This window comes from Chrysochloris asiatica, unplaced genomic scaffold, assembly GCF_000296735.1.
Source record: "Chrysochloris asiatica unplaced genomic scaffold, ChrAsi1.0 scaffold00026, whole genome shotgun sequence".
Classification (NCBI taxonomy): Eukaryota; Metazoa; Chordata; class Mammalia; order Afrosoricida; family Chrysochloridae; genus Chrysochloris; species Chrysochloris asiatica.
The window spans coordinates 8,875,151-8,888,831 of record NW_006408544.1 but is presented as its reverse complement, the minus strand read 5'-3'; the positions used below and the strand labels follow the sequence as shown (position 1 = coordinate 8,888,831).

Genomic DNA, 13,681 nt, shown 5'->3' with positions numbered 1-13,681 from the left:
TATGTACTGGCGGCCAGGAGGCAGGCTTGCAGAATATGCCCTTGGGTTGTTTAAATGATTACATATTCCTAAGTGTTTTTGTGTACATCACAAAAAAAGAACCAGAGGGAATAGAAGCAAATACTGTTGAATGATGATGGTTGGAAGGGTTTGTAATCATTGCAATAAAATGAAATATGATAGAACAAAACCGATGTTCTTACATGTAAACTATTAATAAAAGCTTAAAAAATAGTAGTAATTCTGGATTAAACTCACTATGATCAGGCAAAAGGGGGTGATTTATTAAGCATGAGACTGGCTGGCCAGCTTTTCTGATAAAATTGGCCTGAAAAATAATTTGTGGTGTCAGATATGGAATTGAATTATCCAAACACTACCATGGCTTGTTAGAGGACTTTATTCAAATAGAAACAAATATATTGGGTGGCCAAAGGTTTTTCTTGTTTCCCCTCTTCTAGGTCTTCTCAGAAGTTGTCCACAGGGAAAATGCCAGTAAATGATCATGACTCAGGTGTTGAAGATGAAGATTTTTCTCCAAGACCAATTCCTAGTCCGCACCCAGTGAGTCAGAAGGTACCACTGGTCTTATAATAATAATAATAATGAACTTACCTTTGTGGTTGGGAGCCTAATTGTTCTAAGATGTTGCTATGTGTCGGCGACTTGATTCTGACTCAGAGCAATCCTATAGGGCAGAATGGAATTGTCCTATAGGGTGTCCAAAGTTGTAGTCTTTATGGAAGCATACTGCTGCATCTCTCTCCTGAGGAGCATCTCAGAGTTCAAAGTGCCAGCCTTTGAGTTAGCAGCTAAGTACGTAACCACTGTGTTACTAAGCCTCGTTCTAAGATATATACATACACTTTTTATGAGTCTAAGAAGTACATATAACTAATCATTTCTAAAGAAAACTTTCTTAAAAGAGGTTGTTACTTGCCCAGGATCGCACAGCTAGTAAGTAGTTGAGCTAAGATTCTAATTCGGGAGATTAAGTTTCAGAATCTGGTGGTTTTACAGATTTACCATTATATATTGTTATTAGAGCTTGACATTATTTTTTTATTACATTGTAAAAGTGACCCGGGGGCAATGTCTGATCTCCTCAGACTTAACAAGCAGGAAGGAGAATCAAAATCCAAGGATAATTTCCATGAGGTAGAAATCAAAACATGTCACCAGACAGCAACCTTCGTTATCAATTGTGACACCAGCCAACCTTCCCACGACATTCTGTACTACTCTGCTGGGTTCGATAATTCCTTGCAATAACTATATACAACTAACAGAGTATATTTGATGATGAGGTTTATTAGGGAAGTAACTGGTTGCAGTTCAGGATTAGGAATCATCAGGATACAGTTCTTTGGTCAAGACAGCCTCTTATTAGCCATATTCATAAGGCATGCCCAGGCCTGGTGGACTGTTTGGGCAAGTTTTACAAAGCTCTTTTAGCTCTTGACCCCTCAGCCCTCTAACCCATTGGCCTCTGCAGATAATCTGAGAAACTGGATTACATGAAGTACATGATATCAAGATTGAAGGGGAAGACTCATTAACAACCTGTGATAGGCAGATGATACAACCTTGCTTGCTGAAAGCAAAGAGGACTTAAAATCCTTACTGATGAAGATCAAAGACTACAGCATTCCATATAGGTTGTTCCTCAATGTAAAGAAAACTAAAATCCTCACCCTTGGGCCAACAAAACAACATCATGAAAAATGGAGAAAAGATTGAGGCTGTCAAAGACTTCATTTTGCTGGGATCCACTATCAACACTCATGGAAGCAGCAGTCAAGAAATCAAACAACATATTGAGTTATGAAAATTTGCTGTGCAAAACCTCTTTGAATTGTTCAGGAGCAAAGAAGTTAGTCTGAGAACTACGGAACACCTGACTCTCAAGCTATGGTATTTTTAGTTGCCTCATATGCATACGAAAATTGCACGCTGTGTAAGGAAGACTGTGGAAGAATGAATGCATTTGAATAATGGTGTTGGAGAAGAATTCTGATGAAAGTGTCATGGACTGCCAAAAGAACAAACAAATCTGTGTTGGAAGACATATAGACAGAATGCTCCTTAGAAGCCAGGATGGCCAGACTTCATCTCTCATACTTTTGTCATATTATCAGGAAGGACTAATTTCTGGAAAAGGACATTATGGTTGTTAAAATGGAGGATCAGTGAAATGGATTAGCACAGTGGGATTGAGAAGCAATGGGCTCAAGTAACAGTAATTTTGAGGATGGCACAGTGTTTCGTTCTGTTGTGCATACAGTCACTATGAGTTGGAACCTACCCAACATCAAACAAAACAAACCAACTCAACAACAACATTAAAAAATATACAGTTTTCTATATTTTGTTTTGTGATATGAGTAGTTCTAATAAAATTGGTATTCCAATAAAAGGAGTCCCAACATTAAATAACTTTTGAGAATTGCTCTCTTACGTTCTTTGAAGCCAGTGACCTTATTTATTTTCTTACTTGTTCACAATTGTAATCCTAGTGGCTAGAAAGCAGAAAGGCCCCAAAATATTTGTTGACGGTCTAAATAAAGATGAAAACGAACATTTAAAAGTAAATAGTTGGATATAATTTGGGGAATAATGGCTTAAAGAAAGTGAGGTGTATTTCTCTCCTAAATTTATTTTTCCTTTTTCTTTCCCATTTTTAGGTGTCTAAGATCCAACCATCAGTTCCTGAACTTTCATTCGTGTTGGATGGCTATTTCATAGAATCAGGCCCTCTCTGTAATCCATCGGAAATGATGAATCATGAAAGTCCTCCTTTGTTGATTAGGAATTCTGAGCACATGGAGCCAGGGCAACCCCAGCTTTATGATGAGAAACACAGTCCAGATGCTGAAGCTGGAAAGTCTTCTGTGAGAGAGCTACCAAATAAATTAGACCAAGCCACTGCTCCTTTGAGACAATGCAAAGTTAGACAACCAACTACCTGTAAGAAAGGGAATGCTCACATCAGGAGCAGTGTTAAATCAACTCTTAGTGAGCTATCTCCTGATATATCTGAAAAGCTTCAAGCAGTTTCTGATGAAAATGCACAAAGAGAAGAGTATCCTACAAGATCCTGTGCATTTAATTCTAGCCAGTCTTCTTTTGTTCCACAGTCTCACCCACACAACGTTGTGTTTTCATCCCATAATTCAGGAAGGCCAGTAGAGCATCAGATACCAACTCCCCCACCACCATCTTATTATTCCACAAATGTTTGCCGTTGTTGTCAGTATCATAGCCATGTTCAGTATAGTCCGGTACATTCTTGGCAAGGAGTGAACACAATAGGATCTGTTCAGGATCTCCAATGTGAAGCCCTTCAAAAGCACTCCTTGTTTCATCCAAATGGATGTCCAGCTATGTACCATAATACATACTATTCTTCAAGTAGTCCTCTTGCTGTGAAACCTCAGGGAAGTCTGGGTAATTCTCCCCACAACAGTGCAGAACCATCGCCTGTGGCAAGATTGCCTGCACATGTCGACTCATGTAACCCACCACCTTGTGCAGTGTGCATGCACACTCCCAAGACTGGATCTGATAATGGAATGATGGGACTGTCTCCAGATGCTTATCGATTCGTCACTGAACAAAACAGACAGCTGAGGCTACTTCAGGCACAGGTTTGCTTAGAGGTTTCTTATTTATGTTGCTAAATTCATGTAACATTGTTTCGTTTTGTTTTTTAACTTTTTTTTCGTGAATTTGGTGAAGGTTTGCAGAGAAAATCAGTTTTCTGTTTAATAATTCATTCACATTAGTTTCATGTCATTGATTGCAGTCTCCACAATGTAACATCACTTATCCAACTTCCTCCTTGTATTTCCTATGTACACTTCTGCTTTTCTAACTCTTCTCAACTCTCCTTGAGTAAATGTTATCATTTTGATTTCAGTGAGTGATTATTCTAAAGTGTGCTTACCTCCCTAGTCCTGATGTTCCTTTTATAGACCTTCCTGTTTGACTGAAAATTGAACTATGAAGTGTGTTCATTTCCAGCCCTGAAGGATGATTAAGAGTCATTATCTTGAGGGTTCCACCAGTCTCTGTCTGACCAGTAACCATGGTCTTTTTGCTCTTCATTTTTCTCTCACTCTATCTAGGACCTTCTAATGTGACCCCCTTAAGAGTGGTTGTTAGTGGTAGCTGGGCACTATCTAGTTCTGGTCTCAGGGTCATGGAGACTGATATTCACATAGTCTATTAGATCTTTGATTGTTTCTACAAATCTTTTATTCACTTCACTCTACTTTACTCCAGATGAGGAAGGACCACTGGTTGTACCTTATAAAGCCACTCATGAGCTTTTAAGATCTCATTTGGTACTATCAAAGTAGGATGTAGAAAGAACATGGTCTTTGCGGACTACATAACATGACTTCTTGAAAATAACTGGCACTCCAGTAATTACACATTGTAGATTAGAATTGTAGAAAGTCAGAACTAGAAGGGTCCTAGAACCTAATTCTAGTTTCTTTTGTTTTATAGGTGAGTAAAAGTATCAGAGAGACAGAATGATTTACCCTTTGCTACTTGACTACTTGGAGTCCTGGTGTGGCACTGTAGGATAAGCACTGGACCACAAGGTCGGTTTGAGCTACAAGGTTGGCGGTTCAAGCCCACCAGCCACTCCCCGGAAACTCTATACAGGATCACTATGGATCAGAACCAACTCAATGACACATAACACATGACTACTTAGTAATAAAGCCAAGACTAAAAAACAAGCCTTCTTTCTATGTTATGCTAATCATAACTAACCAACAAACATCATCACTACAGTTTTCTTTGATTTTTTCCCCCTAATTAAAAAAATCTGTGTAATTTACTATATCTTTTATACAACTAAATATCAAGGCTATAAAGAGTAGGTTTTGGTATAACTCTGGTTTGTTGATCCTGTTTATACATATACACACACAAAGTCTTCACTAATGTAAAAAGGAATAGTTCTAGAACCTCTGTGCATCATCTGCTAAACTTTTTCCACTCATTTTGTTCTGGGATGTTTTCTTTAGGGTCTTACTGCAGAGTCGAGTTGTTTTTTGTTGTTTATTTGGTTTTTACTTAAGTCCTTCTACAGAATTTCAGTCTTTAAGCATTGTTATATATTTTTTTTTCTTCTTTTAATTTCCTTACTGATACCCTTCCTCTATTTACACACATACCCCATTAACTCTTTTCCCTTAGCCCAGTACTGACTTGAGCAATGTGGAACATTTGCTGTCATATTACTTCCCCATAACTATGCAGATGTACATGTATACATATTTGTTGTTTTGAAAACATTATTTTATAAAATTAGAATTATATTCTTTGCACTTGTGCTGTTAGATAATGCACTGGACCACAAGATCAGTTTGAACCTCATGGTCAGTGGTTCAAATTCACAAGCCACTCCTTGGAAACCATATACAGGATCACTATGAGTTGAAACCAACTTGATGGCACTTAACAACAACAATCCCATAACTATGCAGATATACATATTTGTCATTTTTAAAACATTGTTTTATAAAATTAAAATTATACTCTTTGCACTTGTTAGATAAAAAGGCTATGATGGTTTTCAAATTCTGCTTAAAAACACTTTAGCTATGAATAACAGACATATTTAACTTCGCTGTATTTTAAGTCTAGCTAAATTCTTTGAAATTACAATGTGTAAATTGAATCCTAAATCATTGTAATCACTTATCTGGCATTTTACTGCAGCTAATTTTTTCTGTATTAAAAATAATTGTTTTATTCTCCATGTTCAAAAAAAGACTGTTAGATGCTAAAAAGATTGTTCAAGCTAGTTAGAAATCTTAGTTACTTGGTGTTTGTGTATTTACAATGTAGTATTATAGACCATTGGCTCTAGCTAAATTTCTGAATCACTATATAGCGTAGTGCTTACTAATCGGGCTGCAAACCACAAGATCAGCGGTTCGAAACTACCATCTCTTCTGCGGAAGAAAGATGAGGCTTTCTGCTCCCATAAAGATTTACAGCCTTGGAAACCCTGTACAGGGTCGCTATGAGTTGGAACCAACTCCATGGCACATAACAACAACATACTATGAAAATAAAACTATATATTGTACAAAATGCTTCTGTGGCAAACATGCATAGTATTTTTCTGACATGAATATTTTTTAAGGTGCTATTTTATTCTTAAAAATTCTAGTAGTGTGGAATATAAGTAAAAGAAACTCTTCCCTCTCCAGAGATAAATACTCCGCAATTTCTGTTGTATTCTCAATATGCAAATGTGCTTATTATCACTGCCACCCATATAACACTTAAAAAGAAAAAGCACAAACAAATATACTGTTTTGTTACTTGCCTTTGCAAGTAATACAGAGCATCATGGCTTGGTGTAGGGCAAGCACTGGACTATAAACCACAAGGTTGGTGGTTTCGAGTCCACCAGCTGCTCCACAAGAGATAAGATTATTTGGTCCCACAAAGATTTACCACCTCACTATGAGTTGGAACCTGGTGTGGCTCTGTGGGATAAAGCACTGGACTGCAAGCTTGGTTTGAACCATAAGGTTGACAGTTCAAACTCACCAGCCACTCCTTGGAAACCCTAAACAGGGTCATTATGAGTTAGAACTGACTCCACAGCATTTAACAACATGAGTCAGAACCAACTCAGTGGCATTTTATAACAACTTTTACTTGCCTTTGTAAGAAAGACATATTTCTTTATAGGTACATGTTTTTGTTGTTGTTAAGTGTCGTTGAATGGGTTCCGACCTACAGCGACCTTGTATGGGGTTTTTTGCAGTTCATTGCAATGATATACACAAGTTTTAAAAGTTAGTTTCCAATTTATTATTGAAGTTTCTCTATTACAAACATTGCAACAGTGGCTGTCTTTGTATTTGCATCTACCTGCATATGTGCAAGTGTCTGTTGCACTGGTTCCTAGAAATACGAAGTCAAAGGTCACATACGTTATAAATGTTGAGAGATGCTGAAATGTTCCTCTCCTAACGAGTTTTCTCATATTCAGAGTAAGGAAGGATATATATGTTGTTACTCAGTGCTGTCAAGCCATTTCCAATTCATAGAGACCCTGTACAGGTTTTCTGAGGAGTGGTTGTTGGATTTGAATGGCCAACCTTATGATTAGCAGTCCAGTACTTACCCTACAGCTCCACACCAGGACTCCAAAGGTATATATGTATGTTATATACATATGGAGTCCTGCTGTGGCGCTGCAGGATAATGCACTGGACCGCAAGGTCAGCGGTTCAAACCCACTACATGTGAGCCTAGAACGTTGTTCTTAATGTTAACATAGTGACCCTATATAGGGTTTCCAAGGCAGAAAGTCTCGTCTTCTCCCCCAAGGAGCAGCTGGTGGGTTTGAACTACCTACCTTACTATTAGCAGTCCAGTGCAGATCCTACAGCATCACACCAGGACTCAGTAAATATCCATTATCATTATTCTTAGTTAATGCTACCACATCTCATAAAGTCAGTCAGGCCAAAGCCCTAGACTCTTACTTACTGGATGAATTCTGAACCTACCCACTCCGTTGTCTCTTTCTCCACCACACTAATTCAGTCTGTCATCTTTTCCTACCCATACATGCTGCTTCCTGTACTCTCTCCTTATGCTTTTTATAATGGGAAGCACAATTGTCTTTGTAAAGGTTAAGTAAGATCATAATGTTCCTGTTTAAAACCTTGCCAATTTCCTTTTCCAGTTAGAATAAAATAAAATTCTGGCCCTTAAAGCACTTTGTGATCTGGCTTCTGACTTCCTTTTTTCTATGTTCACTTTACTACAGCTACACACTGATAAACTTTTTGTTCTTTAAACATGCCAGAAAATGTTTCGACATTAGGTTTTTATGCTTGCAGTTTACTTTTCTTGAAACATTTTTCTAGTTCTAGTAGCTTCTTACCATTTATACCTTAATTGCATGTTTGTTTTGGTTTTTGTCTGCAATAGAAAGTAAGTTATAGGAGGGAGCTTACATTCTGCACTGTATTCTTAACATCTAGAATAGAATTTGACATGTAATAGTTACTTAATGCATATTTTGTTACTTGAATGAATGAAAATGACCACCAGAAATATTACACCAATTTAATACTATACCATAAAGCCATTTTCCACATCTTCTCCAACATTGGGCATATGGTATGCATGTTATGTGCCATCAAGTCAGTTCTGACTTTCTGGGACTATAGGACAGTAGAACTATCCCATAGGGTTGCCAAGGCTGTAAGTTTTACTGAAAACTAACTGTCACAGCTTTCTCCTATGGAGAACCACCAGCCTTACCATTGTGTTATCAGAGCTCCTTCAAAATAGACATAGAAAATAGATTAATGGTTGCCAGGGGTTAGGAGAAGGAGTAATAGCACATTGCTAGTGGGTATGGGAGTCCTAGTGTGGTGCTGTGGGATAATGTATTGGACTACAAGGTCAGTTTGAACTGCAAGGTCATGGGTTCAAATTTAACAGCCGCTCCTCAGAAAACCTGTACAGGGCTACTGTGAGTTGGAACTGACTCAAATGCACTTAACAACACAACAACAATAGGTATTGATGCGTTTCTGGTGTGGAGCTATAGGACAAGCAGTGGACTACGAACCACAAGGTCAGCAGTTCAAACCCACCGTTTGCTCCTTAGAAATACTATACAGGGCCGCTAGTTGAAACTGACTTGTTGACACTTAACAGCAACAACAACATGAGTTTTTATGGAGAAATGATGAAAAATATTTTGGAGTTAGATAATGGTGATGATTATACAGCTTTGGGAATATTAGGAGTTTTTATGATATGTGAATTCTATATCTCAACTTAAAAAAGAGGGACAGATTTCTATGTTTGCATTTCAGTTCGCTATTTGTTATGTGACCTACATAGTTAACCAAGTTTTCTTCATTGTGTAAAATGCATTTAATAGTAGTACCTTCTTCCTGAAGTTGTATGAAAAGAATACATTAAAATTCTTAACATAGTGTCTCACAACCAGAAAGCATTTTCCAAGCATTAGCTCTAGACATGAATATTATTACCAGTTTCAGTGTTCCTAAAGCAGGAGCCCTGGTGTGGTGCTGTAGGATCAGCACTGAACTGCTAACCAACTTGACAGCACCTAACAACAGAAAACATGGGCAATTCTGATTAGCCTTTATGAAATGAATCTTGTGTGAAATGTTCCATATTTGGTTCATGAAGTCAATAACATTTTCAATCTTGTTTTTGATCTGTAAGTAAAATATCGATGAAGTATTGGTTTGAAATGTTAACTGTTAAGACTTTCTACATGAGTGCCAATTTATGAGTGTTTAATTTTATGCTTTCACTTTTAAATTTATAACAACCACAAAGTGCTTCTTAGTGATTAATAATAGCTCTGTTCTACATTGACTAAGCTTCATGGTATATTTGAGTTGAAATGTGAGAAAAATGTAGTTAAAACTCAGTTATTTATAATTGGAAACCATTGTAATTAATAATTAAATTGTGCTACCAATTTTGTTGATTACTTCACTGGTCATTGAAAGTATGTTTTTACTTGATACAGATTCAGCGTTTATTGGAAGCACAGCCTCTGCAGCCTTGTTCTCCTAAGAAAACTACTGGTGAAGACAGTGCAAGACAAATGGAGTTGGTTTCCCTGGAAGCACAGTCTACTCCTGACTTACAAATGAGAAAAGGTGTAAGCATTGCTGTGAGCACAGGTAATTTCCTTAACTTTAAAATTGATATACAGTGTAAAATAGAACCCAAACCAAGGTGATCAGAGCATAAGTTGTTAAAGTCTGGGGAATTATTTTGTGCATGAAATAAAACTATACTTGAAAACAGACATGAAATCATATAACATGATATATTGGTTATTTTTGTTGCTGTTCCCAATCATAACTCAACTCTACTGAAAACTCTTCTGTGATTTGAGGAATTAGGGAAGATTTCATGTGTACCTGGACTTAAAGTATATGTAGAGTTTCTGTAGGTGGAATTGAAGAATGGAAGAATAGATTGGGTAGAAAAAAAACATACAGGCTCTGAAGAAAACCAAGGTTCTGTGAGTTGTCCACTTTACAGGAACATGCAACATTTAAAGAGGAAAATGATGATAGTGCTACGCTGTGGGTTAATACACAGGACTGGACCGCAGGTTGGTTTGAACTGCAAGGTCAGTGGTTCAAGCTCACCACCTGCACCTCAGAAACCCTATACAGGGTCGCTGTGAGTCGAAACTGACTCAATGGAACTTAACAACAGCAAAGAACACCTAGTATTTGTTAAGCATTTACTATGTGCCTTGCACTATTCTAAGCGCTTAGTGTGATGGTGGTAATGGTGGTGTGCCGTGGAGTTGGTTCCAACTCATAGCGACCCTGTAGAGGGTTTCTGAGACTGTAAATCTTTACGGGAACAGACAGTCTAGTGCTTAGTATATGATTTATTTAATCCGTGGAACAGTCTTTAGAAATAGGTACAGTTGTTAGACTTTCATAAATGAGGGAACTGAGGCATAGAAAGGTCAAGTTGTTTGGATAAGGTTACACAGCTAATAAGCTTCAGATTCTGGAATGGAATTCAGGCAGGGCATTGAAACATAAGCTCACACTTATTATGTAATAAGAAGGTAAGGTGATGGTACTATATGATAAGCATTGGTCTGTGAGCCACAAGATTGGTTGTTTGCACCCACCAGCAGGAGAAAGATGAGGTTCTTTGTTCTTGTAAAGATATACAGACTTATAAACCCTATACAGGGTTGCTTTGATTCGGAACCAACTCGCTAGCACTTAACAATAGCAACTATGTAATGAAGAGCCTTTATTAACATTTTCCACAAAGGAATATCTACTTCATTTGGAGAATAACATTAAAGGCCTTTTATAAAAATATTCAGTTAATGTAAAAGACATGTATTTGTTTGTATGTTTGCTTACTACTAGACAATGAGATCTTCAAGAAAATCTAGCCAGGTGCCTAGGACATCACCAAAATCATACCCATTGCTGGTGAGTTGGTTCTGACTCAGAGTGATCCTGTCGAATTACCAAGGCTGTAAATCTTTATAGAAGCAGACTGCCACATCTTTCTCCCAGGGAACAACTGGTGGGTTCAAACTGCCAAGCATTTTGTTAGCACCCGAGCACTTAACCCCTGAACCACCAGAATTCAGTGCTTAGAACAATATGCTAAGAAATATCTGCTTCCTCCTGTGTCCTTGTAAAATTTCTGTTTTTACTATATTATAGTTGCTTGTCATCTGTATCTGCCACAAGGCTACGCTTTGTTTTTCAAGCTGTGGAACACTGACTTATTCACCAGTGCATCTCAGTGTTACCAACGTAATGCCTGGTACAGATAGGTATGGAATAATTGATCACCGAATGAAGTCATTCATGTGTTTGAAACATGAGTTTAAACTTCACAGATTCATATTCAGTTATTTAATATACAGAAAATAGATTATTAATAGTTGAAGTAAATGTCTTTAGAAAATGGAATTTTCTGAAGGTATGTATTGATACATAGTTAGGAAGAATATCAATACTTAGGAAGGTTTTTTAAAAAATTGTCCCTGTTTTTGTTTGCTTAAATGAAAAAAAAAAAAAGTTTACTGTATGCATACTTTCAAATGTTTAAATAATTATTTTCATATAACCAATCAAGTAGACCTCAGATACTTGAATTCGCTTTTTGGTTTTAAGCATTTCTTTAAATCACTATAAACAATGTTTTTCTAAATTGTGATATTTATATCACTCATGGTAAATAGATCATTTTATGTGGTATACAAATCAATATTTTATATGTTGTTAGATATATTTATTGTCAGCACATCAATCTATGATTTCCCAGAATTAATTTCTTTGATGGACTTGGCAGTGTTGTTTATAGGGTCTCTATAAGTGTTGTTCCTGTTGTTGTTATGTGCTGTGGAGTCGGTACTGACTCATAGCAAACCTGTACAGGGTTTCCGAGGCTGGAAATCTTTACGGGAGCAGAAAGCTTCAACTTTCTCCTGCAGAACAGCTGGTAGTTTTTAACTGCTGACCTTGCGGTTTGCAGCCCAATTTGTAACCACTACGCTACCAGAGCTCCTTAAGTGTTGTCCATAGGGTCTCTATAAGTCAGTTACTGACTTGATGGCACCTAACAACAAAGCAACATTGCTTTGATGGCAACTCTAAGTAAAAATTGGGTGAATTGATTTAAAGAAAAATAGTAAAGAATTATACATGTACATATAGCTCTGCAAATATTATGAAAGTGGTCTATACAATTTGGAAAACATTTGATAAATAATGTAAAGTCAGAGAATTCATAAATTCAGTGTTGTTAACCCTTTGTTTTTATCAAAACCACCAGATGTGTTAAATACCTGCCTATATTTCACAAGTCTGGTATACCCTGAATATAGTCTCATAAATATTATACTTAGGGATCAAATTAGAGAGCCAGGAGATTGTATTTTCTTCTGGTATTCAGAGCAATTTTCAACACCTGCTCCCCGATCCCAAACTGTATCTTGGACTCCTCTTGAAAAGGCTGAGCTGATGGAGCAGAGCCCTGAAGGACTGTTTTCCCTTAGCTTCCCAGTTTGCTTGCTTTCCACCCTTTATCTTCCTTTTGGTGGCATTTCTGAGGAAATATAATCCGTTAACAGTTTCAGGTAATGGCATTAAACTAATATAGCTAGTCAAAAAGTTGGTCTGAAAATGATTTTTAGTAGTTGAATGCTTATTTCAAAATCTGTTCAATCGTTTAACCCTACCAGGTGCTAGCTTGTTTTGGAATGCAGCAGGTAATGATCAAGAGCCTGAGTCTCAGCATAAACAAGATGATACGAAAATTTCCAGTGAGGACATGAATTTTTCTGTTGATATTAATAATGACGTCACAAGTCCTCCAGGTAGTGCATCTTCATTAAAAGCTGTTGACATTCCCAGTTTTGAAGAGAGCAACACTGTGGGAGAAGAATTCAATCAGCCCCTTTCTGTATCCAAGTAAGAATTCTTTGATTCAATATTTCATTCTAGTTCTTTTTACTTGCTAAATTCTAAAATTACTTTTGTTTTCTCATTTAGAAGCTATTTTTCTTCTACATGGTATTTTCATTATTGTCTTTGCCTAATACGGTTCTTATGTACCTGAAATTTTGAGCCTTCTAGAATCACTCTTAGATGTCAGTCACTGAATATGTAATAGTCTGACTGAATCAGAAATGTCTGAAGAATACTTTAAGAATACATGCCTCAACATAGAGGTTCTGATAGATGAGATGTCAGAGGGATTAGGAGCCCCAGATGTTGTGATTTTTAAAGATGCTTTAAATTGCAATTATATATAAAATATTTTATTTTTGAGAGGTGCAAGTTGAATATTTATATATGAAATGAAAGTTATCTGGAATTTACTTCAAATGAGAGATGAGATGAAATGACTAGGGTATTGAAGGATTCTCTGGGCAAATTATTGAATGATGCAGAAAGCATCAAAAGAAGATGGAAGGAATACACATAGTCACTGGACCAAAAGGAAATGGTTGATGTTCAGTCATTTCAAGAGGTAGCATATGATCAAGAGCCAGTGATACTGAAGGAGGAAGTCCAAGGTGCATTGAAGGAATTGGCAAAGAACAAGGCACCAGGAATTGATGGAATAAAAA

At 37.0% G+C, this 13,681-nt stretch overlaps 1 protein-coding gene across 1 annotated transcript in view; it reads left to right on the top strand.

Annotated features, from left to right (window-relative positions):
• Nucleotides 1-13,681, top strand: part of STIL (SCL/TAL1 interrupting locus) — a 91,534-nt gene that overhangs the window by 59,491 nt on the left and 18,362 nt on the right. Inside the window, exons 10-13 of the mRNA XM_006839853.1 lie at nucleotides 462-576; nucleotides 2,685-3,647; nucleotides 9,572-9,728; nucleotides 12,791-13,019. Coding sequence (XP_006839916.1) covers nucleotides 462-576; nucleotides 2,685-3,647; nucleotides 9,572-9,728; nucleotides 12,791-13,019 — 1,464 coding nt within the window. The remainder of the gene's footprint in view (nucleotides 1-461; nucleotides 577-2,684; nucleotides 3,648-9,571; nucleotides 9,729-12,790; nucleotides 13,020-13,681) is intronic.